Raw genomic sequence first — 27093 nt, 5'->3', positions numbered from 1 at the left:
AGGTTGAAATGAAACTTGAAGTGTACTCTGTTCCCAGAAACAGCTGACTGTCCCAATGTTTCAAGAATGTATTTCTTTTATTCGACTGGAAAAATTAGTATGGCCAATCATGGTGCTTGTTTCAGCATTTACCAAAGAGATCTGCGGAGGGACTGAACACTCGGAGACAACACAAAATTGTATAATCTGCCACAAAATCATTAAATATATACTCTATAGAGAAAACCCCCAAGGATTCTAACTTGATATATCTATGCTTGACACATACACATGGTATTTTTACACTGCACAAATACTGGTGTAGCTGGAATGTGACAAAGGAACTGTCATCAATCTGATGGTCTGTCTCACAGCCAAAAGCCATCGCTCTTCCCTTTTCTTATATCCCTATAACGTATAGCATTTAATCGTATTTACACATTATTTAAAATGCTTATCAAACCTAATCATTTGTCCCTATTCTGTCTTGGTGCAAAGATATTGCACTACATTTTTTATTTAGAAATGCAAAATACATGGAGGCCATCAAGAACTAACGGCAGAAATTCAATTAACAACTTCAGCCTCTTCTCTAGGTTAAAGCTCTCAGAACTGAAGGTGAAGAATACATCAGTTCAAAGACCAGCTACTCCTGATGAAGTCTGTTAATTCTGCACAAAGACCATGGGGTTTCTTCCTGCAAATGCTTATTTAAAAACACAAGACTCCAGTCTAGTTATCTTATTAAAGGAAGGAGAAGAAAAAAAAAGAAGGAAGGAGGAGAAAAAAGAAAAGAAAAAAATCTAAGTAAATAATTTTTTTTCAAAATTAAAAAAAGTGCAAATTTATGACCCCTTGTCTATTTTCACACATATGCCTTCAGGAATAAAGCCTCCAGGAAAAAAAAAAAAAAAAAAAAAAAAAAAAAAAAAAAGAATTTCAGAACAATTCTGAGAAGGAAGCAAGAACAGTAAAGTAATTCAATGGTTTCAGCATAGTTCCTTGGAGTTTTAGTCTGCAAGACTGTCATTTAACAACATGACTGGACTTGTTTCTATTAAGATGAAAGTCTTGAAGTACCCATACTTCTCCCTATCATTTGAAGATGAGAGGAAACATTTAATAGCAAATACCTAAAGGCCTGTATACAACCTGAACTAGAATCTCCTGGGGTAGACTGATCAACTGAAATGCACTTGAGGACTGACCTAACTAGTTAGACAGTTAAATTTATAGACTTCTGTAAATTCAAAAGCCTAAATAAACAGAAAGGACAGGCGGTCACTGTCCTTTACCAAAGTGCTGAAAACCTTCTGTTTCCCTACTTTTCCCAAACACAACAGAATACGGGAGTAGAGCTACCTTTTCCTCTGTCTTCAGATACATTTTTTTCTTGGATTTAGATTAAGAAAAAATATGTTCTGTGCACGATACATTTCTTCTATTTTCAGCAGCAAATGCAAGCAATTTCACAGTTCAGGATTTAAAAGCCTTACGGTAAATATAAAGCTTTTCTCCACACGAGTATATTTGTAATAAAAAAGCATTAATTTAATAATCCAACACAAACACAAAAATGAGTATTTAAAGAGAAAGTCCTTCCCAAAATTCTTTAGAAATGCTCTATTTTAAATTTTGCTATGAAATAAAAATAAACCCAGTGTCCAACAAAGACTCAATGAGAACAACTGTAGAACTCCAATCTTGTTAATCCCAGGACACCTTTGCAGTACAAGAGGTTTTAACTGGCTAAACAGCAAAACTCTAAGGGAGGTCAGTGCACCCAGATCATTCAACCCCGATACAAGAAATCTGTTTTCCAATTAATCACCAGTTACGAAAGTAATCAGCAACCCAGAGTGCTTTTATGCCAGTTGACAGTGCCAGGGAAGCTTCCACAGGAGGTATTATTATTTATATAACCTCAGCAGGAATTGTGGAAAACCTGCAGTTAGAAACAGGTAAGTATAAAGCTATATTTAACTTATACACGGGGTATGTTACAGAGGAAAGAACACAGAGGTTCTGAAGGAGAATTAGATTAAAAGACATAGGGGTAAAAGCATTAGAAAAAGTGAAAGAAGGCTTGGTGTGGAAAATGCTTTCTTTTGAGAATAAAGGAGAAAAGCATCAACAACATAATAACAAAGAGGTAAGAAGACAGCTGTTATAAAGAGGATGCTGAAATCAGGTTCACAGGCACAGGAGTTTCAGGGGAAAAAGCAACAAGAGCAAGAAGTCCATTGGGAGTTGAGGTACTTGTGCCTGGCACTGGGTAACGAATCAAATGTCAGACATGACTAGCAATATTGTCCTGCACAGAACAACTCTGGAGCTGACTGAATACAACACGTAATAGGATGTGATTGCACTAGTAAGCATAAAGAACAGTTAACCAGCACCAGTGGTGCTACTGGATAGACAGACTGTGCTTACGATACCCTGAAGAAAAGCTTATCTGACACTGAAGTGCACCCATTCGCCTAACTGAAGATACTGCTGCTCCTTTTGGACTTCATCAGGGGGAAACCTGAGCAAAACCATAAAACTGCACCTTCACCTCATGTTAAATCTGTGAAGTTATGCGAGAAGGTGGCTTCCTCCAACTATTTTTAAAACTGATGTTTCTGCATTAATGATTTGTCAGGTGCCCGTTGCACACACAGACACATTCTGCACTCACGTGTATCTGATCATTTCATACTGGACATACAATGAGGAGCTCAGTAAATTCTTCTAGCCAACAGGATGGCAATGGAAGCCTTTAAACATGAAAGCTAAAATGGCATTATTTTGTTTGAAACTCTTACAGTTCTGAAACAATAGCTCCAAAAGGTGTAAGCCATTAACATCCAATTAAAGTTGGCGAGATGAAGACCGGTGTGTAACCAAACCCCCCCCCCGAGGGTCAGAATCCTTACCTTTCTCACCCCTGCCACACCACGGGTTTCTGCTTCCTCCCCGTTTCTAAAGCGCAGCTGCCGACTGCACGCTCCAGCACACTGAAAACCGCAGGAGGTAATACAACCGTGACATCTGGGGGCTGCCTTCTATTTTCAGTTGACATCTTCACAAATCAAGATCTTACATGTATGATGCTCTTAAAGCAAGACTTGGTGGAACACCAAATCTAACTGGCTAGGAAGACTAGTACTGCAATACTTAATATCCCCTTTCCTCTCCCTTTCCGCAGCATAATTTCCCTTTCTGGAAGTATGCTTATTAAGAAGAAACAGCAGAAAGGACTTTAATCCATCCAAGCAACAGCACTACTGATGCAGTTAGGAACACACAAATCATCCAGCCGGGCTAAAAATCACTTTGAGAAAAACTGTTTTTCTGGACTACTTTCAATTATTCTCCTCTAATAATTTCTCCCTACTTCAAATTCTAGTCTAAAATTGTGCCCTGAAGCTAAAAAGGCACACAAGCCTTTCCATATGAAGCAGCTAGGGCCCAAATTCATCACATCTATCCTCTAATGGATGCAGCCTGGAGCATGTGATACTGTGAAAAGGTTATTTTCAAACCTGGGGCAGAGACTCGTCAATTCTACTTTTGAACTTGCAAACAAAGACTGAAAACTCAAAAAAGCCTCCTATTAGTCTTGACAACTTGTTACTAAAAAAGTGAACAAAATCAGTAACGCAACAATAAACTTCTACACTGTTTTTCAGAACATACAGTTCCACTGCAGCAGTATATTTTGTTTTACCCACAGTATGGAGCACGTGAGGCACTTAAGCAACACTGAGAAATAAGACCTAAGCTGTATTGTTTACAAAGACTGAGAAGAAATGTTATATTGCATATTTGGCTATGTTCACATTCCCACGTATTGCAGCCCAGCAGGGAGATCTGCGGGGCAAAAGGGTGCTGGAGGAGTGATACCCACCCCAGACGCATTTCAGGGAGATTTGCTTTGGATCAGCCCTGCCTGGTCCTGCGGGCACTCGGCTGACTGTGCCCTCCAGTTCAACCTCCCCCCCGAGGAACCCGGCGCTCATGCTCGAGGCTGTGCCAGGGGCCAACTGCAGCACACGATGGGGAGCGACCAGAGTCACTCTCAAGACACTCTCCCAACTCCAGCACATCGAAGCCAACATACCCTTCCGGCAGTTCGTAACCACGCTGCCAGACATGGCCTGGAAAATCGGATCACTAAAAGTTTATTTCTCTTCAGACTGTTTCTATATAGAAATCTTGACTTACCATCAAGTCCTGAAGCTCTTCAACAATGTTAACCTAAACCAAGTTGTACGGATCTCAATGTTCTGTCCTACAAGAATTGAGTGATCATGAAATATTGATAAATGTGCTGTTTGGAGGCTATGCCTAGGGTTCAGCTTCAACACCACCATGGGCTTTACCAGCAAAAGCAACAGGCTTACCTGGTCAGCGCCCAAATTTAGAGCAGTTCTTAACTGTTTTTTTTTTTTGTTTGTTTGTTTGTGTTTGTTTTTGTTTTTTTTTTTTTTTTTTGAAGACATGGCCCTTGAAAATATTATTTGGAAAAAAAAAAACCCTGTGGACATACCATAGCTACGCCTGGTAAAGACCTCTCACCGAGTCACAGGACAGGCTAACAAGACTTTATCAGCTGGCGGCTTTCTCTCCCCTCTCAGTATCTGGAAGCCAGACGCAGGAGTAAGCATTTTTAAAGTAGATGAGGATGAATAAAAGGAGCCATGATACAACTGGCATTTTTTAAGCAACCTGATATTTAATGCTATTAAGCAAACCTTGACATAGGCTAAGTCACCAAAAGTAAGGAAACTATTCCCATATAGCTTTCAAAGTATAGGAAAAAACACAGAATTAAATCTGTTTTGAAAAAGAAAAGAAAAACTCTGGGTCTAAACTGACACATTTCTGCTCCTACCCCACCAGAATAATTTTTAAGTGACCTGAACAGCTTTATCTGCTCCACCAGCAAAAACTCGATACAAAGATCAACTATAGTATCATTCATCTGTTCAGGAAGGAACATAACAAGGTTTATGAAATAGCGTGTTAACTGCTTAACCTACTGTGTACACAGCTATAACAACTCATCATCCACTGCAGTTTACTGTTACTTAAAGCAAACAGCAGATGCTTCAAAAACTGAAGTATGATATACACAGCCCATAGGTAAGTGGAAAGGACTATATGGTAGCCTTTTCTCAGTCACTCAGATACAAAGATACTTGTGTTTTACAGTAATTCAGGTAAATAGTATCTTCCTCCCTATATAATAATAAAAAAAAAAATTTAATTTTCTCCAAGAACAAGGATTTATTTTCAGAATTCAGTCTGTCTGCAGAGAAATAAGCCGCCTACCTGCAGAGAATGAGATGAGCATATACAATAAATTTAAATTATTTACTGCAGTAGGCTGGCAAGGATGCTATAAATACAATCTAAAATGGTATTCAGTATTTGTTCATTCCATGCACCAAGCTATGACATGGTCACTTTGCAGGGGGAAAACCGATCACCCCAGATCTAGGGACCATTCTGTTTCACATTGACTTCTTCCCTTTTAATTTCCTCTGACAAATTCTGCCTCTGTCTTCAAAACTCAAAAGCTAGCAGTATTTACCCCTACCACTGTTTCAGACAGCGTATATGTCATTTACTGCAGGTCAGCTAATGTAAAGTAAAGATGTAAGTTAACTTGTTTGTCCGAGTCCTAAATCTGCCATTGTTACAGAAACACTGACCTGGCAGGTACCTGTTAAAATTACCTTTTAACAAATACATTAAAAAAAAAAAAAAAAAAAGTAGAACAACGTTATCTGGTCTCAGCTCATTGACTTCTGAATAAAATTCAAGAAGGGACATGCTTTTGTTCCCCCCCTTTCACCAGCGATCAGACATCAAGCAGTGCTTCAGGTGTTTGCCACAGAAGCCAGAGATGCAGTATTTGTATGCCTTACCAGCAGTAATAGACTTGTAGAATTTGCTTTCTAACCACATGAGAATCAGTATGAAAATCATGTTGACAGCTGAATTATCACAAATCCAGCTGTGACAGGACACAATTTATATCCTTAAAATCTCAGATTAAACTGGAGTTTCCCTCATGAAATTAGGATGCTGCAGCATAACTGCTCTCCCATCTAACCAGCAGTGAGAAAATTCAGTCTTCAGCAGAAAAAAACAAAAACCCATGACAAAACCAGAACCATAAGCAATCCATGAGAATTTCACAATAGGGTTACTGGAGAATAGGTTTTCTCCTCTAAATCCACCTATTTCACTGCCACTGTTATAGAAATAATTACTAAGTGATGATGAAAGATGAGAATAGTCTTGCTCGTTAGGCAGAAAAGACTGCCACGTTGCCCTTTTAGAATTAGTGCAAGCCTTTTCTTACTAAAAGCAGGGATCAGCTTCTACATACTGACAAGAGTTTTTCATTCCAGCAATTCAGAAATTGCATTCTTGTGACTTCTTAATTATCAGGCAATATTTGAATATATTTTATGTATGGAGCACAACACCAACATTACATGACTTTTTGAAGGAGAGTCTAGGTATTGACAAAAAAAGTCTGAAAAATATGAACCACCCTGAAATTTATTTACTTTTCAAAAGAACACTGAAAATTAATTCAAAATGTGTTAACAAACTCAATTCAGATACTGTAAAAGCACACTAATGTAATGTAATCAAAACCTAAAGTTAAAATAGTTTTTCATATCAAGATCTACATTAGTGAAGGATTCAAGAAAAATGTGCAGATGGTGAAGAATTTGCTTATAAACATAGAACACGAGGATGTGTATATGTATCTATATAACATATAACCCCCCTCAAACTGTACATTCCAAAAAGAAGCAAAAAAAAAACCCCAAAACCTCAACAGCTTATTATCACAAGCTGCGTACCTTAACATAATCTTATTCAACATTTTCTCCTCCAGAGAAATGCATATGTTTGAGTATCATTTACATTTATCCTATTAATTTTACCGTATCACACAACAGTTGCATCCAATGTACAACTGCATTCAGAAGTCATCTAGTGCAAGTTAGACAATGCAACTCTGAAATGAAGCATTTTTGGATTTGAAAGTGGAAAAACTTGGAAGTTATATTGACAGCTATCACATCACCAATGAAGCATGACAAACTTGTGTAATTCTTTGCTGAGTATGACTATTCCTGCAGTTTTAAAAGAGCTGTTCAACAACTATAGTAAAACTATAGTACCAAACTGATGCATCCACTGATTTTAACACTTTCCATTCACTATATCAATTATCACACCTTCACAAATCAGAAAACCAGCTAACTTCAATGAAACTAATTCCAGTCTCTGTTGGTTTTTAGCTTGTTTCTACTACTTAAATGCATATGTACATCAGGACAATTAATACAAACTTGCCACTTTACTTCAGGTCCATTGGTACAGTTTTTATTCCAATGCCACTTGACTAAATCAGTACTGCAGCTGCTTTTTGCTACAGCTGGCCTTACCAACTTTTTATTAAAAGCTACCCGTGCTTTCTGCCACTGGAACTGTACACTGAGATAACTGGAAAGTGAGGTAAGTTTACACTAGCTTAGCAAATCTACAGCCTTATTGTTATTTAGGCCAATATATAAAAAAAAATAGCCGAATCACCTATCACAGTATACTGATTAACTGGCTGGGTTTAATCCACAGATTTTTAATACTACTCATATTTAAAGGGGTAGAAATTAAGGAACTACAAGATTCCCCTTTTGGTCACTAAACTCTGGACTTTTTTAAATCACTGCCTTCTTGATAGGAAGAAATGACTCTGGGTCAGCTGTGTAAGAAATGTCTTATTCCCTTTCTTAAGTCACACACGCTTCGAGAAAAGTATACATATCTACATTACAGCCAGTGAAAACACACTGTTCTTTTATAATACAAGCTGTTGTAACAAAGCTGCTTCTGAAGTACTGAAAGCTTACATAAAAGCTTACACAAACAACAGTCAAGCAAAAATAATCCAATAAGGTAGCAGATGTGCATTTCTTTGCTTATGACATTTAAAGATGTCCTAAAGCTACCTACAAGTTTTACACAATCTACACCATGCAGTTCTGCTTTTGGTTTCACAGTTTTGATTACCAGATATTTAGATTCCACGCAACTTCAAAAGGCCAACAATGAGGGAACCAAGGGTCAGGGTGCACACAAAAAATTAGTACTAGAAGCTTGTGGTGGCCTGTGAGCTCCTCTATGGCAGACAATCAACAGCACATTCCTATCCCTCATAGCTATATAAAACCAGGTAGCTTTCTGTAAGACACACCAACAGTTAGGCTAAGCTCTCTTACATCTCCCATGATAAAGATATACAGGCTACACACAGAGCAGTGACAGGGTATCATCAGATTCCAGTCTCTTAAGATAATTCATTTGAATTCCATACACAGTGAAACTGAATCATGAGAGGCGAAATCTGAGAAACCTAGAAAGAAAGCATTGATGTAACTTTATAGCAAGACCACTATAAACCTTTCTCTGACACAAATGTTAAAGTTTCTATTCAACATCTTTAATAGTCAAAGACTCAGCATCACTAATTCTTACCCAAGAAGTGAGACATGACATTTACATCAGAGGTTATTTAGTGGGTCTGCCTTTTAACAGTTAAAAGCCACACTTGATCAAAAAGAAGCAAAAAAAAAAAAAAGCCTTTCAAACAAGACTTCTAAATTGTTTTAGAAGAATCTTCCCTTTAATTTCAATTCTAGTCTCAGTTACATTAAAGCCCGTAGGTTATACAACAAACAGCTCAAGGCATGAATGAACTTTAAGAGGAAAAAAGCTGATGGAAAACTCGAGTTTTATGTACCTACCTGTCCTTGCTGCAATGAGATGCGTTGCTTTGTCAGGATCATCAGCACTCAGTACTAAATTCTTCACAATTTTAGCTCCAAGTGCTGTGGCATGATAGTGTTCTCGTGTTTTCTCAATGGGGAAGTTTGTTGGGTAGAGTCCACTAAATATTATGGTTACATCTGCCAGTACTTTACTTTTCAGTTCTGGTACTATTTTTCTGATGTCTGGAATTTCCTCAATCTCTTTTTTCAGGTATTTATCATACTTTGTGTAATAATCAGTGTGAACCCGCACAAGAATCTCTTCGAGGTATATTAAATGGTCATCATCATCTGTATCATCCTCCTCCTCTTCTTCCTCCATACTCTGGTCTAAGGACTCACCCATTGTAATTCCAGACTGTTCACTATTCTGAGACTCTGTTTCAGCTTCTTTCTTGTCTGCACACCCGTTTCCTAAATCACAAAGGCTTTCCTGTTCACTTTCTTCTTGTGCTTCAAGATCAGTTTTGTCATGAATATTTTCACTAGGTAGAGATTGCGTGTCCCCAGAATGGTTCACCAGACCATCCTTTTTTTCACTCACATCACTGCAACTCCCCTTCTGCAAATTTTCATCCTGCAGAGGTTGTTTGGATTTCTTCCAGCTTCTCTTTTCCTCATTCTCACTATCTGATACAGAAGTGGATGACTTTCTGGTATCCAATCCACCATCGCTTTCACTGTCACTAGACAGTTCAAAGTCCAAGTCATTTGTTGTCTTGTCTTGGGTTTGCTGCTTCTCTATCACTGTTCTATCGACTTGTTCCGAAAAAATCTGAGATTCTTTTGTATTTGTCAAATCATTAGTGACCTCACTGTCCATTTTGTGATCAGTGGTATCACTTAAGGAGTCCTGGGCATTAACTTTATCACGAGGGTTCATATCCCAGTCAGATGTTTCACTGCTTACAGAAGTACTTCCATTTGCAGTGCAAGTGTCCTTTGTAGCTTGCTTGAGACCATTGCTTTGTTCTTCTACACATGTAACATTCTTTATTTCTTCAGCATCTTTTGCTGATGTCACTGCTGAATCCAGTGCCTCCGTTTTTGTAGAGTGGTTTACTAAGACACAGAAACAAAAGAAACAAAACATACATATTTGCTCAGGTTTGGGGGTTTTTTTAAGCTTAATTTTTTCCTTAAACACACAATTTACGTACGCAGTTAGACTTCACTACGTTTAAAAGTGACAACTAGGCTTTTGAAAATTGTTTAAAAAGTGACAACTAGGCTTTTGAAAATTATTAAGATACTTTAAAAGATTACTAGAAAGAACTGGCAAGCCCAGCAAACTTTACTCACGTAAAGAAGCTGTGTAAGCAGCTTTAAATCACAGGAGTCATAAGTAATTATTTGTTAACTATTCAAACATTAAAGGATTTATCTTGTAGCATGAATTTTATGACTACACCTCAAGGCAATGAAACTACATCAAAGAAGAAAAAACAAATAAAGAAAGGATAGAATTCATTTCAGAAGATCCCAATCCAGAACCACAGCTACACGAACTTCCTTTATGAACTTCCATGGCTTTCATATACTACCTATTTTTCATAACCAAAATAACTGTATTTTAACAGTTAACAAGATCTACATGTTTTAGCAATAAAAACATGCTGTTTGCAGTTCATTTGAGACTCAGATGGAATGCAAGTAAAAGGGCAATAGCTTCAAAGGCAGAAAAATAGTTTTAGGAAACATCTTCAGATATCCACCGAAGAACAGAGACAATTAAAGAAACTACGGACATCCAAAAATTTGCACACAGACATTCATCAGGAACGCAGGGTGAAATCACCCTAGTTTGTCTCTCTTTTGTGTGCATGTCCCTGCCCTGCAAGCAACAATACCAGTCACACGCAGAGGTCCCGCGTCATAGTGGTCTGATTCAGTTTGAGTACATTATTTTTGTTTCTATATTGGACACCTCTAGTTCAACAAGGGAAAAAGAATGATGTCACGTATATTAAATTTAGAAAACCCCTTGGCTAAAGGGGAAAAAGCCCTGCAATTCTTTCTTAGACATTGTCTTTCAAAGACATTTTGCCCCCAAATCAACGCTAATATAATGATGTGTACCTTCTAAATCCACTACTTGTATTACACTGCTGAGCCTGCTGAACACAAGGTTCTCGTGTCAAATGCCAGACCACCACATTTAGTAGATGCTAAAAATCCCACACTGATTTTATTAGCATTACTTAGGCAGAGAGGTAAGCAGAGATCAAAACATTAATTTTCGGCAGTATGTTGAGACCGGAGTTCATTAACTATTGCTCCAAAGTAGGGCAAGGAAGGGGACTGAAAAGGAGAAACTTACAGAGAAGAAAAAATTGCTTTACCATAGAGGGGGAGGAGAGAAACTGGACTCCTCTATATGTTCTTGAACAGTTTGGTGTATTGCCAAATCAGCTCTCCAGCTGTAAGAGCCAAAGTGCTATTACCAGTACTCCACTCCCGCTGCAGTCGCCCACCCAAAGGAAAGCTCTCGGCGAGAACAGGCCACCCTGTCTAAGCTACCTGCAGTTGTGCTGCAGGAGCGCTCTAGGATTGCTTGTCTGAGCACAACAGCAATACTCGTAGGACCACCACAATGACTTACATCAATTTGCAAAGTGGAAAAAGTTGTAAAAGCGGTTTAAAAAAATATAGAATTACCTTTCTTCTTCATTTGAATTTCTCTTGATCCAGGGGGTGCATTAATATCTCCTATCCCCTGAAAGTATACATATTTCTTCACAGTTATCAAATTGGGTGCAAACTTCCAAACATCCTCTCTATCATCAATGATGCAAACCATGGAATCTCCACATGGGAAGAGATCTCTAAGAGACAAAAGAGAGGATAAAATTAATCAGTTATAGAAATTAATACTGTAAATGAAAGTAGTTTCTGTTGATGTTGTGCTTTATTATGAGCATCTCTGCAGGACATGCTTATATATGAACTTACCAAAAAAATTCAGTAATATTAAAATTACAGCACTCAAAATACAATATTCGAACTAACTGAAGTTGTTAAAAAAATGGAAATGGCTATTTAAAAACCTCTATTCCAGAGACTAGAAGCAGGAACCAACAAACCTCTACAAGAATAAAAACATTATATTTTGGTCTAGTTCTCACTGTTTATGTCAACAGACAGGCCAAACACAACTCTCATGTGGTCAATACACTATACAGGAAAAAAACACAAGAACAGTTTTTAAAGAGCAGACTCATTCAAATCAACACAAAGGAAGCAACAAGTACTAATACTTGTATCACCTAGGAGGAGGAGGTAGAGTACTTATACACACATGCATATGAGAACAGAGCAAGACAAAAAAAAAGCTTCTCATTTTCTGTGGTCAGATGGGGAGGGGGCAGTAAATTTCAATCTAGCTTTATGAAATACTAAACATATCTTTCAGAAAAAAAATCTTAGCTTTATACTCTGAAAAAGATCAGAACCTGAATTTAGACTAGAATATCAGGCTCTAGATAACCTAATGTCAAGAAACACTAGAGAACAGATGCTGCTAGATGTATAGCACATCTGAAAGCCAGAATACCAGATATTCAAATATGAATTAACCTCAAACTGAGAATTTTAGTTTAATTAAAAAAAACACACAACATACAAGTCATTACACAAGATCACAAGCCTTAAAGTGGAAATATGGTTAAGTTATAAGAAGATTCCACTCCTTCACAGTCTTACTGTTCTAGTTCTCAGAACACATGAAGTAGACGAAGTAGGCTAAATGCTGCAATGCCTGACATGCCAGTTTTATCAAGACGGTGTTGATATTTAAGAGGCAGATAAAGAAGGACTATAAACATGTCAAGTACAGAGGGACTAATTTGTATTATATTTAACATATTCCGTGTCTTTGTTGTCCTGTTTTGTTTAATGCGCAGGATCCGTATACATACCTAAGATTCCCAGTTTTAGAAAACGGATCGATACATTCATCCCTTGACAATATCCGATGGGAAAAGAGCTTCTTTTCAGGGTCCAAAAATCCTTTTGAAAGAAGAAATTAAAAAGTTAATGTTCAAGATGTTTGATCCTTAATCACGTTCTATTTTAACCTGTGCAACAGCAGTTTAAGTAACAGACAAATTTAAGGTAAGAGATTACGTGGGGGAAAGGGTAAGCACAGTGGATCGGGTATTTGCAATTAATGCAGTGGGATTAATTTTAAAAATCCCATTTCATTTTCTTTCAACATAGCAACAAAATTGAAATAAAAATAACTAAGTTTGTGACAGCCGAATAAATTAGGCTGAAAGAGATACAGCAGGTGATAGATACACATGATTTTTGCAACTTACATTTATCTCTCTACAGGTGATTCTTTAAAGCTAAATGCTCTCCTTAGCTCATTATGCCTAGGGACTGCAGAGAAGTCTCACAAGAGTCGGCAGTGTGCTGCAATACTTAAGCACAACGGGCAAGGTTAAGGGACAGTTTCAGCCGGAGCTCTTGCATTTGTAGGTTTTAAGTTGTACCTCCAACAACTACTATTAATGCATTTATATATAATGAATATATCCTGGGATTCCTAGAAGTATTTAGGCCCAGTTGCAGTAACTTTTCTGACTGCGCTGTTTAACAAAAAAAAAGACAAAACAAAACAGGAGAAGCTGTGCTAGCTGATCTTAAAGCAAGATAAAATGCTATTGCTTAGAAAAATGGTGACTTGGGTGTACAAACACACATGCACATGCTTCTGAACCTAGTCTCCTATACTGAAGTTCATCTTTGTGAGAAGATCACAGACATGTAATTGCTTAGAAAGAAACTGGCATTTTACACGCTAATTTGAATTTTACGTTTTACTGAATTTGCATTGAAGTTCGCATCAACTTCTCGTTATTCTCATTAATAATACAAGACAGACAATACTTATCTGGGAACAATTTTTTAAGGTTTTACTTTATTTTATTTTAAATGGTGGCCATCCTATAGCCAGAACCAAAGTTTAAAATTACTACAGACTCTAAGGACCAATTTTAATTCTCTTTCAAGGAGCTTTAAGATTTACACAGAACACATGTTCAGCTCCTTTTAGAAGTCCAGTTCCCAGGAGTATGCTAAGTTGGCTCCTCAAAAAACAGAGGGTATAAATTAAAAAAAAAATTAAAAATTCAGTCATCATTTCTGAAAAGTTGATCCTGCATGTGTTTAATATTAATGTGTAATTGGAATAACTTAAAACCCATAAAAGCAAGAAAATTCCGAGTTAAGGACAGAGGTTCAACCTTAACTCACCCGACTATGCTTAAGAATTGCTGCAAACTCGTAGAATCATCCCCTGTAGTGAGACCCTTGCAGTACCTAGGCACAACGAATTGAGAGAATTAGCTACAAAGATTTATTGCCGTACACATAGATACTTTGACAAACTACATAAGCTGTCATACAAGTTCTTGTTCTCCCCAAGCAAATTCTCTTCTACTAATTATCTGAATACACAGGGACTCTCTATGCTATACTGGACAGGAGTGCACTGATTAAATGGTAAAGCCACAACGAGGCGCTCCAGTTGCAGTGTTGTCTACCTAAAACTGTAAGAAAAGTGAAGTTGAACTAAAAAAGCCCAAACACAGAAACCCTTGCTGCCGGGGATCAGAGGTGAGGTAGTGTTCTGGAGCTTTCCAATAACGCTTTGGTAAAGACTTATTGATTTTAATACTTTTTTTTCCCCTTGATAATTCCCTAAAAATACACTGAGGATACAGCTCACCAGAGATGCATCCACAAAGATAGAAGTCTGTCTTAAGAGTCAGGTCTTTCAAAGCCAAGCTATTTGCATAGCAAGAGGGAAAACAGCACCAGTATTGCAAAGAACTTCTTTAGAGGTCTTAAACCATTTGGTTTCTTTTGGATGTTGCCTAGCCCATTGAATCTATACAACAGACAGAATCCTGATGTTTTCACTTTTCAGGGAAATGGCAGATAACATTTAATTCATCATACATCATTTGTTTTCTTCAATAGTATGTTAATATTGTCTTTAAACCTTTGAAAAGGCTGTCCTGGCTGTTCACTAACCTATTTAGCCATTCTACACCATGCAAGAGCACACAAGATGACTAGTAGCTAGATCACATACTGTTAGTTAGAACATTAACTTTTAATTGGTTTAGGACTGCAAATCAAACATAAATCTGAAGAAAAACTTTACATTAAAAATAAGTAGATGCAGATACGGCCTCCAAGACAAAACTAAGGAAAGCTAAGATTTAACTTCTTTATTAAAAAAAATAAAATCTTTATTATACAGTTTTCGTTAACAGAAAGAACTGGGAAACCCCCCACTCTACCACCTTCAAAATAAAAATCTTTTCACAATCTACATATTGAAAGATTTAGAATTTTGTGATAGTACACTGTTTGAATATCAGCGTTTAAGAATGAGGCTGCAGGTTTCAAATTGATACCTTCCAAAATGCTGGTGGCTACTTCTTTAAGAAAAGTCAGTGCAGATGGCCAAAAAGCATCTGTTTAGATGATGTCACCTTTCCATAGGAGCATTTTGTTGCAAGTTTCCATGACCTCAAGAGTGATGAAAAGATCTACATATCAACTATTATACAGAAACAGCGAAAATGTTTCCAAGATGTACTCTTAACTTAGCCTCATTTGATTATTTATTCCTATACATTTCCCACCATCATGTCATGAAAAACAATTATGGTCACAGTTTTCTGCCTTAGTGTTGATAATGAATTTTTTTCTCAACAGTTTTGGGTTTTTATTTTATTGGAGTAGTATCAGTTTGCACAAGTCATTCAAGCAGAAGGATAAATGTTGATGAATTTCTCATTTTGTAATCCTGTCTAAAAAAAATTAAAGCCTTTTAAAGAAGTCAAAATGATTGAAAACTAAGACTTGCTGTTTCAAATAAAAATTGAGCTTCCATTTATTCTCATAAACAATGTGCTAAGTACGCCTCCAAGTAGTTTCTTAAACAAACCAAAGCCACTATCATTATCCTTTGACTGCCATATTACAAGGGACTATTCAGCAGACTTACCTAGCAGAGACTATTCCCCCCAGTTGTTTGTTTTCCAGTATCTCAGACTGGGTCTCTGCACATACAGCCTTACCAAGTTGTGTTACCCGATCCTTATATAGACTCTCTTAGAAAAGCAAACTTGTAAATAAGACTTGTCACGTTCAGTTAAAAAAACATCACAAGATGTAATGTGCAAAAGTAACTAACTTTTGGGAAGTCTCAATCCTTAGAGACAGATTGAGTCAAATAGCTGTTCCTAGAAGAAGTGATGTATTATAGCAGGATCCAACATGAATTTGACCAGGTCCTTTTAAAAATGAATCTAAAATTGAATTTCTGAAGAATCAGGTCACCCCCAGTTCTATTTCAGGTCCTACTTTAGAACGTGGAAAGAGCTGTTGAGCCAGTCTGTCAATAGCACTGGAGACCTTCAGACACTGGTGATTACATATACACGCATATTCTGTCAATTATTTATTGAAATTACATACAGTAATATACTTGCTGGAACAAACCATACCTATGAATGCTCTCAATTTAGTCCTACTTTCTAAATTCTACTGTAAATCTTGAGAGTGATTTCACGTTGCATTATTGTTGCCTAGTGGCCTCTGAACTCAGAATTCGCAGCGGCACTGACTTTTACAATCAGCATTTAAACTGACTTCAGCATTAAATACACTGAACTTCTCTTATGCAGAGTACGGGAAAAAAAACTAAATAGCAATTGGTCAAAATAATTATGTAGAAGAGAAATTCTACAGGAAGCTCTAGTTTACAAAATCCCAAACTCATCTTCATAAATGTACGACAAGATACCCCTTTGTAAATGTGTCAGACTAAGAAAAGGTTTAGGATAAATGACTTCAGCAGACATAAATGGTGTTTACAAATATCAGCTAATCCCACTTAACAGCTGATAGGAGTCAAATAGAATGAGAGAAGAGCACTGACAAGATGTCATCAGTTTGCAAAATGATGAAAAAGCCTGCCAGGACATGGAAGGAGCCGTTCGGAGTTCAGATTTAAAAGGAATCTAGGATGTATATGGAGGACCTAAGAAAACAACCTTTTTCTTATGAAAAAGATTTCCAGCATTTTATTACAAGTCCTTCCTTATGTAACATAGGGATAACGGTACAATATCAAACTGGCAGCCCTCTGTGAGAAATCATTTAACCAACACTGCCATCAAGCGTTCTCTGTATGTATTAGCTGCACGGCTCTCCTGCTGCATCGTGCTTACGCGGATGAGTATGTGGACCAGAGGCTGCATCAACTCTTTCTCCATACCAACATATTTCAGCTGAAACTATCATCATCCCTGTACAATTCATCCACTTGTAGTCTGAATGCTTTTGATGAGGCCAGGCAGCTTCAGGAAAAAAAAACAAAAACAAAAAACCAAACAGAAGTCTGGGGATGCCAGGAAGCAGCAATACCCTGATTTGCTCATTTGGTGGCTACGTCCTCTAAGGACTAGATGGAGCAGCTCAAGTATGATGCCCACAGAGAGGCTTGTCACATTGTCTCAGCCTATGCCAGCACAGGGACTGGAGGGTAATCCAAATTTTACCTCAGAGATTAAAATCAGTAAACACAGCACCAAATTACACCTCGAGAGAAGATCAGTCACGGGGAAAGCACTTGCCCACCAAGAGTTAGCTACCTCTGCAACTCATTCTTCTTCCTGGCTCTGAAGCACATCTGCTATACCTCTTCTGACCTTAGGTCATGTGCAGATTTTGGCACATAGATCCACGTGAGGAAGACTGCCCACCCACTTTCTTACTCCCAGGTATTTAGACCTAGTGTAGAAGAAAACCGTTCCCTTTTTGCTACACAAGAAATAATCACACTCTAAGAAGGACAGCGGGGTACAAAAGTGTTAATGCATTAGCAGTACACAATAAATAACCCAAAAGTGAGACTGACAAAGCTTTAGGAAGATTCTTCACACAACTCAGCCAATAAACAGTGAGTAATGTAGAAGCATTCACTTGGATGTAAATGGACATGCCTCTCTTGAACTTTCTCTCAAGGAGAATTAGTTGGAGAACACGAATTGGTTTCACTTTCTGATTACAGAAGTCTCTTATATTTGTCATTACAAGCATCTTCTGTGGCTTATTTAACATTCATAAAGAATTCTCTAATTACACAATTTTGATCTAAACTAACGAGGATAGTTAGCTCTCTAACTATTTTGGAATCTTCCTTTCTTGCCGAGAAGTTTGATCATTGGGATAGTATTGCTCAAGGCACTCGTGGCAACGTGACACAAAAAAAGCAGATGTGAAAAACAACTTAAAAGCTAGGAGACACGGAACAGGAGCAAGGACAGTTTGACATGTAGAATCATAATCTAAAACATCGATAATTATATTATCTTAGTCCAACAGACTTAAAGGAAAGTCTGAGGTGAAAATGCTATTCTGCCAAGGAAGAATCAAGATGGGGTGAAAGACAATTTTGCAGTTTAAATACATGGTCACACTCCTAACATTAATTTGACCCATACACTTGCAGAACAGGATAGATTTCTTTTATGCTTGTTGGAAAAAAGAAACATTTCAGCCAGTGACCCACACCAAAGACTGCTATTGCTGTGATTTAAATGCAAGTTTTCAGTAACTATGAGAAAAATATTTCTGAGTTCTTGAGAAGAATGTTTGAAAATACTGCTAGATCTGTGGTTTTCTTCAAATAAGCACATCTCAGCTCCAGGACACAAACAGAACTGCTGTAAATTGATTTATAGCAGCCAAACTTCCATTGATGAATGGAAACGATGGGGGGGTGGGTGTTCCCCACAGGAGGAGATAATTTTGTGTTGTTGATTTTGATAGAACTATTGCTTTAGATTTCTAAGACAAGTGATGTTGCAGGTAATTTTTAGAGCCCATCAGCATATTTCCTTACTTAATTCAACAGAAAGGCACCAGTTGTCATGCTACAATCTGGCTCTCTAGCCATCGGGGAGGCAAAAAAAGCATATCTGATGGGAAAAAAAGGATTATTTCTAAAATTACAGGCCATACAGGAACTGCCTTGTAAAGGAGCCAAGAATTCTGCTTACAGGACTATTTAGGAAGTGTTTGAGCACAAAATAAAGAACAAATACTCGATAACAGCAGAAAGAAAACTAGTTAACATCAGTATGAAGGCTGATTACATCAATATTGATAAAGGCAACATACTACTCACCTGCAATTGTATGTGCATACAGTCTGCTGCCAAAAGTAAAAACATGTAATTCATACAGCTTGGCAATTTTTTCCAGGAATTCCTTACAGTGAGGACGCAAACGAGTATGCAACATAGGCTCACCTCGACCTAACTGGAAATGAAATATTCCCTAGAAAAAAAAAGCATGTTCCATATTATCAAAATACCAAACAAAAATGCCAGCATTCCAGAAGTGCCCTCTTCCATCACTTCCACTACTTTTATTCAGTCTGACTAGGTTAAAGCAAGTTTCAGTCACAAAGATTATGTGGATGAATAAAATCCAAAGCACATTTTTGCTCTGTGCCAGGCAGTCCAACATTAAGTTTTTCAAATGCAGGAAGCTGCACTGTTGAAAAGTTTATGATCAAGGTAACTTTTATTCAAACCTTTACTTACGGCAAACCAATCTGAAAAAAGCAACTTGAGAAATTTCTCAGCAAGTTGAGGGTCTCACTCCAATCAGTACTTGGTGAACTTCTCTAAGATTAGTTTTAGTACATATTGAGCTCAGAGAAAGACTTTGATGGATGAAAAAGTATTATGTCTATGGAAACATACCATCAGGTAGCAAATCAGTAAGTTTGCAGTTAAAAAGTCCCTTAAGCTGAATATTCACTGCTCCGTTTCCTCTCAATTGCAAAGTACATTTACAGCTTGTTTTTTTGCTAGCAGGTGTGAACACATGCTGAACCTACTGCATATGCAAGAATGGCAAGAGGAAAGAAAGAGGAACTAAGCAACTACAGTTTGCATGACAATGGAATTTGAATTTGCATCCTCCTGTACAAGACACCGCAGATACATCCCGACGTGCTTATTTCAAAGCTTCCAAACTGGAAATGTTACAAGCCAACAGTCCCTATCAATTCAATGACAAGTGTTTCATGAAGAAATTAAACAACCAAACTTCCCCTCCAAAAATGAAACTGAAGAAAAAAAAAATTACTAGACATATTCATGGCATGACAGACATTGTAACACACATGGATTCCCCAAATAAGGACTTCAAATGGTAGTTCGCTGTATCTGCCTCAGACTCGAAGGGAAAAAAGTCTCATTACTGCGTACTGAGCTTGTGAATTTTAGAGGAAGGAAAGCAGATTAAAAATAGCTACCTGAAACTTCTTGCTTAAAGTGACTGGAATGGAAAAGTGCAGAAAAGCATAAGTGGAAGAAAGAAAATTGCCAATTTAAATGTAGAGAAAAGAGGAACATATTTCAGAAGACTTGATTCTCATTTTGTTATTCTTCAACTACAATTTTACCTAACCACAGAATGTTTTCTTAAAGAACCATCATTAAAATACTGTCCAAATTATTCCTGTTGTTACTTTGGCTTGAAAGTTAACACCAAATACATACCTTATTAGACATTTGTTGGCAGTGCTGTTCTGTAGTATGGATCAGTGTCTGGTCCAGATCTACCATGAGTACAAGTTTTCGATTTCGATGTAGTCGCTGTTGATCTTCTCTCCCTAGCTGCTCAGCTTGCTGTAACAAAATATTCACAACTAAGCTTAGCTCAGAAGAAATAAATTAGGTTTATTGCCTTTTGTGTATTGTAAACTTGAGAAGAAATTCTGCTACAAACTAACTGCATAAGAAATGATGGTACAATATAGCCGCAGTCATGGCAGCTTTGTCAGCAATTTTTCTACAGGAAAAAAATATACCCAAAGTCTACTCAGATCTTCAGGACACTAGTAACATTTAAAATTGAGAAACTCCACACAACAACTTCTAAATTTAATAAATGAGTAACTACTGACTGAATTTAAGGCCTTGAGAGCAAATAGTAGTAGCTTTGAGGTACACCAAGGACAAGTTCATCAGTAGGTCTGAAAACTTTGGCTGCTATGTTCAGCAATTTTGTATCAATTAGGTACAATATGGCTGACAACACTAGGCTGAGTACCAAACCAAAGCTGCTAATGACAGAAATTATTATAACTGTCAACCTAAACTTAAAGAATATATGCTTTAAGATAAATGGCTTATGTAGTTCTATGTGGGCACCGATATCTAAGACCTCATACTCCAGTAAATCAGTGTTGAAGTTTACTCCTCTTGCACGTATTTACAAACTTTCAAATTATCACATTAAACTCTGAGCTCACTTTAACCACTTAATGACATCAAGCTGCAGTGTTGCCCACAAGACAACTAAACTTAAAAGGAAACTAGAGCATTATGAAGAAGCAGGAGTCAAGCGCAAACTGCCCTTTGAAATGCTCCTCTATGATGGGGACACTTCTAGCTGCTTATATCTTCATATTTCTTCTCATTAACCCCCCCCCCCCCCCCAAAAAAAAAAAAGAGCAAGCAGCAACATAAAAAGGTAAAAAAAAAAAAAAAAAAATCAAGTTGGTAAGGAAAATAAATAGAATGCTTATGTTCAAAATAAGCACCTTATTTCCTTTAAAGAAACTGAGGGATGAACAAACAAGAATATTAACTCAGCTGAATAGAATATCTGAAAACACTGAATATTTGAAAAATAATGAAGTAATATACAGGTAAGTTGCAAACAAACTAGCTTTACTATACCTGGTGAGACCAATTTCAAGGTGAAGGCAGGTTTCAAATACATTGCGAGCTTTGAACACATTTCAGCTAGTGGAAACCGAACCTTCCACAAACCGCTCATTCATATAGACAAAACCATTAAAGTAGTAAGTTTTCAGGCTGTCACAGAAGTGCCATGTTTTCAGTGCACAGCTCTAAGAAACCACTATAAAACCCGATAACAATCAACCTGCATTAAGGTAAACACACAAAAACCCTGGGCTACTGATGTTCAACACCAAACTCCTCTTCAGAGGGAAGCCAAACTTTCTGCATGAAGTATACACAACATTGAAGAAACTCCTATAGTTAAGCTTCTCAACTGTGGAGCTACGGTGAAAGGTATGAATAAAGAAAGCATGATGGTACTCACCTCAGAGCTAACTTTCAGTTCTGGGACACTGTGAACCATAGACACAGTTGCTGTGGATAATGGCACATTCTGCTTTCCATTCTTGCTTCGTATCCTAATCACCCAGGGAGAAGCAGCATCAAAAGAGAGAGTAATAGTTTAGTGAAAAATTGAACACACTAAAATCTGTAGTATCACACTAGTCACCACCAAAAAACTATGATTAAAAAGAGCTGTTTTGACTAATATGCTCTTTCAAATTCTTGTTAATGCAAGTTACTGCAAATGGATAAAGAGATCGAAGCAGCTCACCACAAAAACCTTCTTAAAAGTCACTGTAATTAATTATGCGTCCATATAATTATTTCATGAAAAATGACACTATGATGAAACAGACATCTAGGTATTGGGTGGCATTAGAAAACAGTTATAAACTAAGTACAACTACAAAACCATTCAAATTTTAAACTATTCCTTTCCTTTTTTTGCAATCACTCAGCATGCAGCTACCCACTTTTCTCCAAGCCAGACTATGAAATAAACTGAAGCAAAGGATATGCAAAGTTCCTTTTTATGCATAGCAGAAGGACTTAGATGTGACTGCTGTTTCAGAAAAAGCATCCAAAAAAATCACTGTACATGCTTTTACCTTCGGCACAAGCAGAGTGAGGTACTACATGTGTGTGCCTGTATTTATTTTAGATATGTGTGCATACAGTTCTGCTTGTATACATAGCCATGTGATATACAGATGCATGTATATACAGAATACATATCATCCTCAGTATCACCAGCTTCCAGCTTACACAGATCAATTTGCTGGGAACTGTGATCACTCATTTTAAAGACATTATTTATGGTCCACCAACATTAAAAATACTACCATACAAATTTTGTTCTATATAACACATGCCCATCTCTTAATCCTCTCAAGTACCTGTCCTACGACAAAATTTGGCATCAGATCTGCAGCCAGATCTAAACTTCACTCAGTTTTCCCTTCATGATAAACAAACTTCTGAGGTAAGAAGCATTACTGAGCTGTGCTGAGGCAGACACAGCCACAGACAGATGTGTTTTTACTGTACCACCGTGTTTGGAAGCACTGATACCCAGAAACAGAAGACACATACTTCATTTGGTCCAATGTTTACAAGCACATTTTAGCATCTTACACTCTTTGCTTCAGAGTACAGAACACATCTTCTGTGTAGCATTTTAAATAAGCCTTAATAAAAGATGAACTGTTTTCAGACCGTTTGTTGAATGAGCATAATTACTTAACAGAAAAGGTGTACCACTAACACCCAACAAGGTGGCAGTGATCTGGCTGTACTCGCTTTACTTCAAGCCAGAAAAGGACTGATGCTTTTGAACTGCCTTCTGATGTAGGCTCATCAAACCCAACATGTTCTTCCAGCTGTATAAAATGAAGACATCTGAAGCAGAGGTGTATTAATTGAGGAAACTGAATTCACTGCATACCCCATATTTATCTAGATTTTTAATGAAATAATAGCAATATAGCAACATTTAGATGCGACTGTATTCAAACCTCAAATAAGGTATTTATTCAGGGCAGGCAAAGCCCTATTTGCTATTATCCTAACTTTTTGTTAGGTTTGCTGTTTCACCAAATAATACCTGTTTACAAAATATTAGCAGTCAACTTTTCATTAAAAGTTATATCCAACAACTAACTGGGCTACATTGCATAACATTTTCAATAATCAGTCCACTTGCACTTATTCATGGGATAACGTTCACAAATGAAACCAAAGTATTTCTGTCCAAATAAAATGAGCATGCAACATTCACTTCTAAACTCCAGGCTACTATACAGTTCACTTTGTAAAACAGCTGTTGAATTAGCAATTTGATATGCATAAGAAACATTCTCTTTACCAACTGTATTAGCAATAAGAACAAAAGAGAAATACAATTATCTTTTGCATTTGCTTTCTTTTTGGCCTAAGGCTTAAATTCCTTTAGTTCCATGTCAGAATATTAAAAAAAAAAAAAAAAAAAAAATTGAAAACAGTTCTAAAGGCTTCAACTGAAAGCACTGGAGACAAGCTAGCTCCCATTCAAACACCGTACAAATGAAGCAAGGTCACATGAATGCGACTGATGCTACCTCACAGCTGTTTACACCCGCACAGATATAAATTTCAGGTTTATTAAGTCACTGTTGACACACCTTACAACTCTCAACCTCAGTTATGAGTACATAAAAACCAAAGTAGGATACACTGTGATGATAATTTATGTCTGTATGCATTCTCTTTACATTTGCTACCTAAGGTAGGAAGTTACCCTACATTTACCTCCACAGAAAGAGAGCATACGCAGTTATTAAGTCATAAATCTAATGTGAACTGTAACTCAAGTGCCCACATGACATCTTATTCACCCGTATTCTTAGTTACGAATCCCTGTAATGATTAAAAGGAAATATAGTTCTAAACAATGTATCTGTGACTACAGTGACGTGTAAGGAGAAAGAGGGCACATATTTTCAAAATTTCAGGTTAACAAAGCAAGTGCCTTGTGTAAATAGCAAAAGTAAATTAAGATACTCTGCAACAGTGGCACAGACCTTGCCTGTTTCCTCTTCATGGGTTGGTTTTATCCACAAGGAACACCAATTCTGCCTACAAGTAGTAATTTTTCAGTGAAGACATATACTTTATGAAATGACTGCACTATTAATAACATGATCAATAATTAATATATTCAGACAACTCAACTTTAAGCAACAACTTCACAAGCCAATCTCAATAGATTTTTTTTTTTTTTTTTAAGGAAATGTGAAAGAGTGCTTTACACTGAAACAACCTGTAGAGGAAACTCCCTCTCAACTTTCCTTACAGGAGCACTCTGAGTAGACCTACTTATGTTAAGCAGTATGAATACTGTTCTCTTTCCCTATTATTTACAACTTCACAGTTTCCCTTATAGGTATGATTCACAGCTACCAAGACTCGGAACTGAGAAGCAAAGAAGTAAATGAGAAAGAGGTTGGATCCCTAATTGCAAGCAAGAAGTTGGAAAAACAGATGAGAATACTTACTGAGTCAAGTCCTGGCCACATTCTGCACACAAGCCTTTCATAACAACAGGATGGCTGCATCCTTCCAGCCTCACCAAGATACCCCTGAAAAAGATGTAGGCATTCCATTTATTGCAGGTTGATTTCAGACACTTAGATTAATGACTGCAGATTGAAAGAGTTCAGAGAATAATTTCTGGTTAGGATTTGAGTGCCAGCCCCCTAAGATACATGCTTTCGCCCCAACATGAGGAAAAAGACACCAACTAAGTATTCATATTTTTCAATTTCACACCCTTAAAAGTCACTGAAATATGTATTAACGTCAGTTTTTCTGTTTAGCAAAGAAGTTCGGTGTATTAACAAAACAAGCACTGTTTGTCCAGAAACACTTTACATTCAGTTAGATACAACTCGCCATTAATATGCTACCGAGCTACACAGTAATGAAAATCAGATATGGAAACTTTAGAATTATAGAATCATTTAGGTTGGAAAAGACCTTTAAGATCATTGAGTCCAGCCATGAACCTAGCACTGCCAAGGCCACCACTAAACCATGTCCCTCAGCACCACACTCACACATTTTTTAAATCCCTCCAGGGATGGGGACTCCACCACCTCCCTGGGCAGCCTGTTCCAATACTTGACAACCCCTTTGGTGAAGAAATTTTCCCTAATATATAATTTAAACCTCCCCTGGCACAACTCGAGGCCGTTTCCTCTCGCCCTATCGCTTGTTACTTGGGAGAAGAGACTGACCCCCACCTCGCTACAGCCTCCTTTCAGGTAGCTGTACAGATTGATCAGGTCAAATTCCTCAGCCTCCTTCTCTCCAGGCTGAACCCCCCCAGTTCCCTCAGCTGCTCCTCATGAGACTTGTGCTCTGGGCCCTCCAACAGCTTCATTGCTCTTCCCTGGACACGCTCCAGCACCTCAGTGTCTTTCTTGCAGTGAGGGACCCAAAACTGAACCCGGTATTCGAGGTGTGGCCTCACCAGGGCTGAGTACAGGGGGAAGAGTCCTATACTGATTTCATCTTAGTTTATTATTTTCTTGTGTCATGGCAGAAACACATATTGCTTCAGTCTCCTCACAGAAATATTTTAATTTTTGATCCTTAAGTCTTGGATCGACACATTTTAAAATAAAGACATGCAAAAGGATATTTTATTCTTTCTTCCAAACAATGGCTAAAACAAACCACAAATTAGACCTTGAAATGCAGAGAAGTATAACATTTGATGTTCCAAGCTTCTTAAAAGACATAAAGTCTGCTTTTCATCTGACTGATCCAACTAAAGAACTCCTTTGTTCAATTCTCAAAATTCAGGGTCTTGAAAGTATCATAATTTATTTTCTCTCAATTAATTGATCAATCATTATAAGAGACTTCTCCCATTTTCTTCAATACTGTTGAAGGAGTTGATCTTTCAGAGTAAGCTTTTTTTGGAAAAAAAAAACAACAACAAAATCAAAACAAAAAGCGAAAGAAAACACTCTAATAAGTAGATGTAGTTCAGATACTACAAAATTTCCCCAACCCTGATCATGCGCTGCAGCATCTCGCTAATATTGTAGAAAATTTAAAGTCAAACAGCTAAAAAAACAAAATCTAATCTCTTTCATAAGCTGGTTGTAGTGTTTTCTCCTTGGCTTCAAATCTGCATTGCAATAAGCAGACAGCACCAGGAGGAAAACTGTTTCACATGCTCAAATCTCTCATGCCTATATTTGACTATTAAGCATTTGGGAATTCCAAAAGGAAATCCACTTTCCAAATGACTCCTGCAACTGCTTACTTCCCATGTGTCATTCATTTCTCAGTGAGCAGAAGACTATTAACTCTACTAAAAAAACTGCAGTTGATGCCCATGCTGAGGATTTTTTTCCTCTTTGAGATTAAAAGCTAGATTCAGGTTGGGTTTATTTAAAGAAAAGTCTTCACAAGACATCATACTATCAGTATTCCCATGTCCAAAAGTGCAGATCTATTCCCTTCTCACTCGTAGTTATCATCTGCCTGGAAATTACACCTCCTCCTCCTGTGCAAGCA

At 37.4% G+C, this 27093-nt stretch overlaps 1 protein-coding gene across 1 annotated transcript in view; it reads right to left on the bottom strand.

Moving 5' to 3' along the window:
• The window catches only part of CTDP1 (CTD phosphatase subunit 1), a 113761-nt gene that overhangs the window by 72601 nt on the left and 14067 nt on the right, over window positions 1–27093 (bottom strand). The window contains exons 2-8 of the mRNA XM_032998884.2: window positions 25059–25142; window positions 22007–22100; window positions 20431–20559; window positions 19045–19195; window positions 12746–12836; window positions 11487–11653; window positions 8805–9890 (exon numbers count right to left, since the gene is read on the bottom strand). Coding sequence (XP_032854775.2) covers window positions 8805–9890; window positions 11487–11653; window positions 12746–12836; window positions 19045–19195; window positions 20431–20559; window positions 22007–22100; window positions 25059–25142 — 1802 coding nt within the window. The remainder of the gene's footprint in view (window positions 1–8804; window positions 9891–11486; window positions 11654–12745; window positions 12837–19044; window positions 19196–20430; window positions 20560–22006; window positions 22101–25058; window positions 25143–27093) is intronic.

Source organism: Tyto alba, unplaced genomic scaffold, assembly GCF_018691265.1.
Source record: "Tyto alba isolate M040663 unplaced genomic scaffold, T.alba_DEE_v4.0 Super-Scaffold_48, whole genome shotgun sequence".
Taxonomy (NCBI): Eukaryota; Metazoa; Chordata; class Aves; order Strigiformes; family Tytonidae; genus Tyto; species Tyto alba.
Note: the sequence above shows the minus strand (reverse complement) of the source record. Positions and strands in the feature narration are given on the sequence as shown.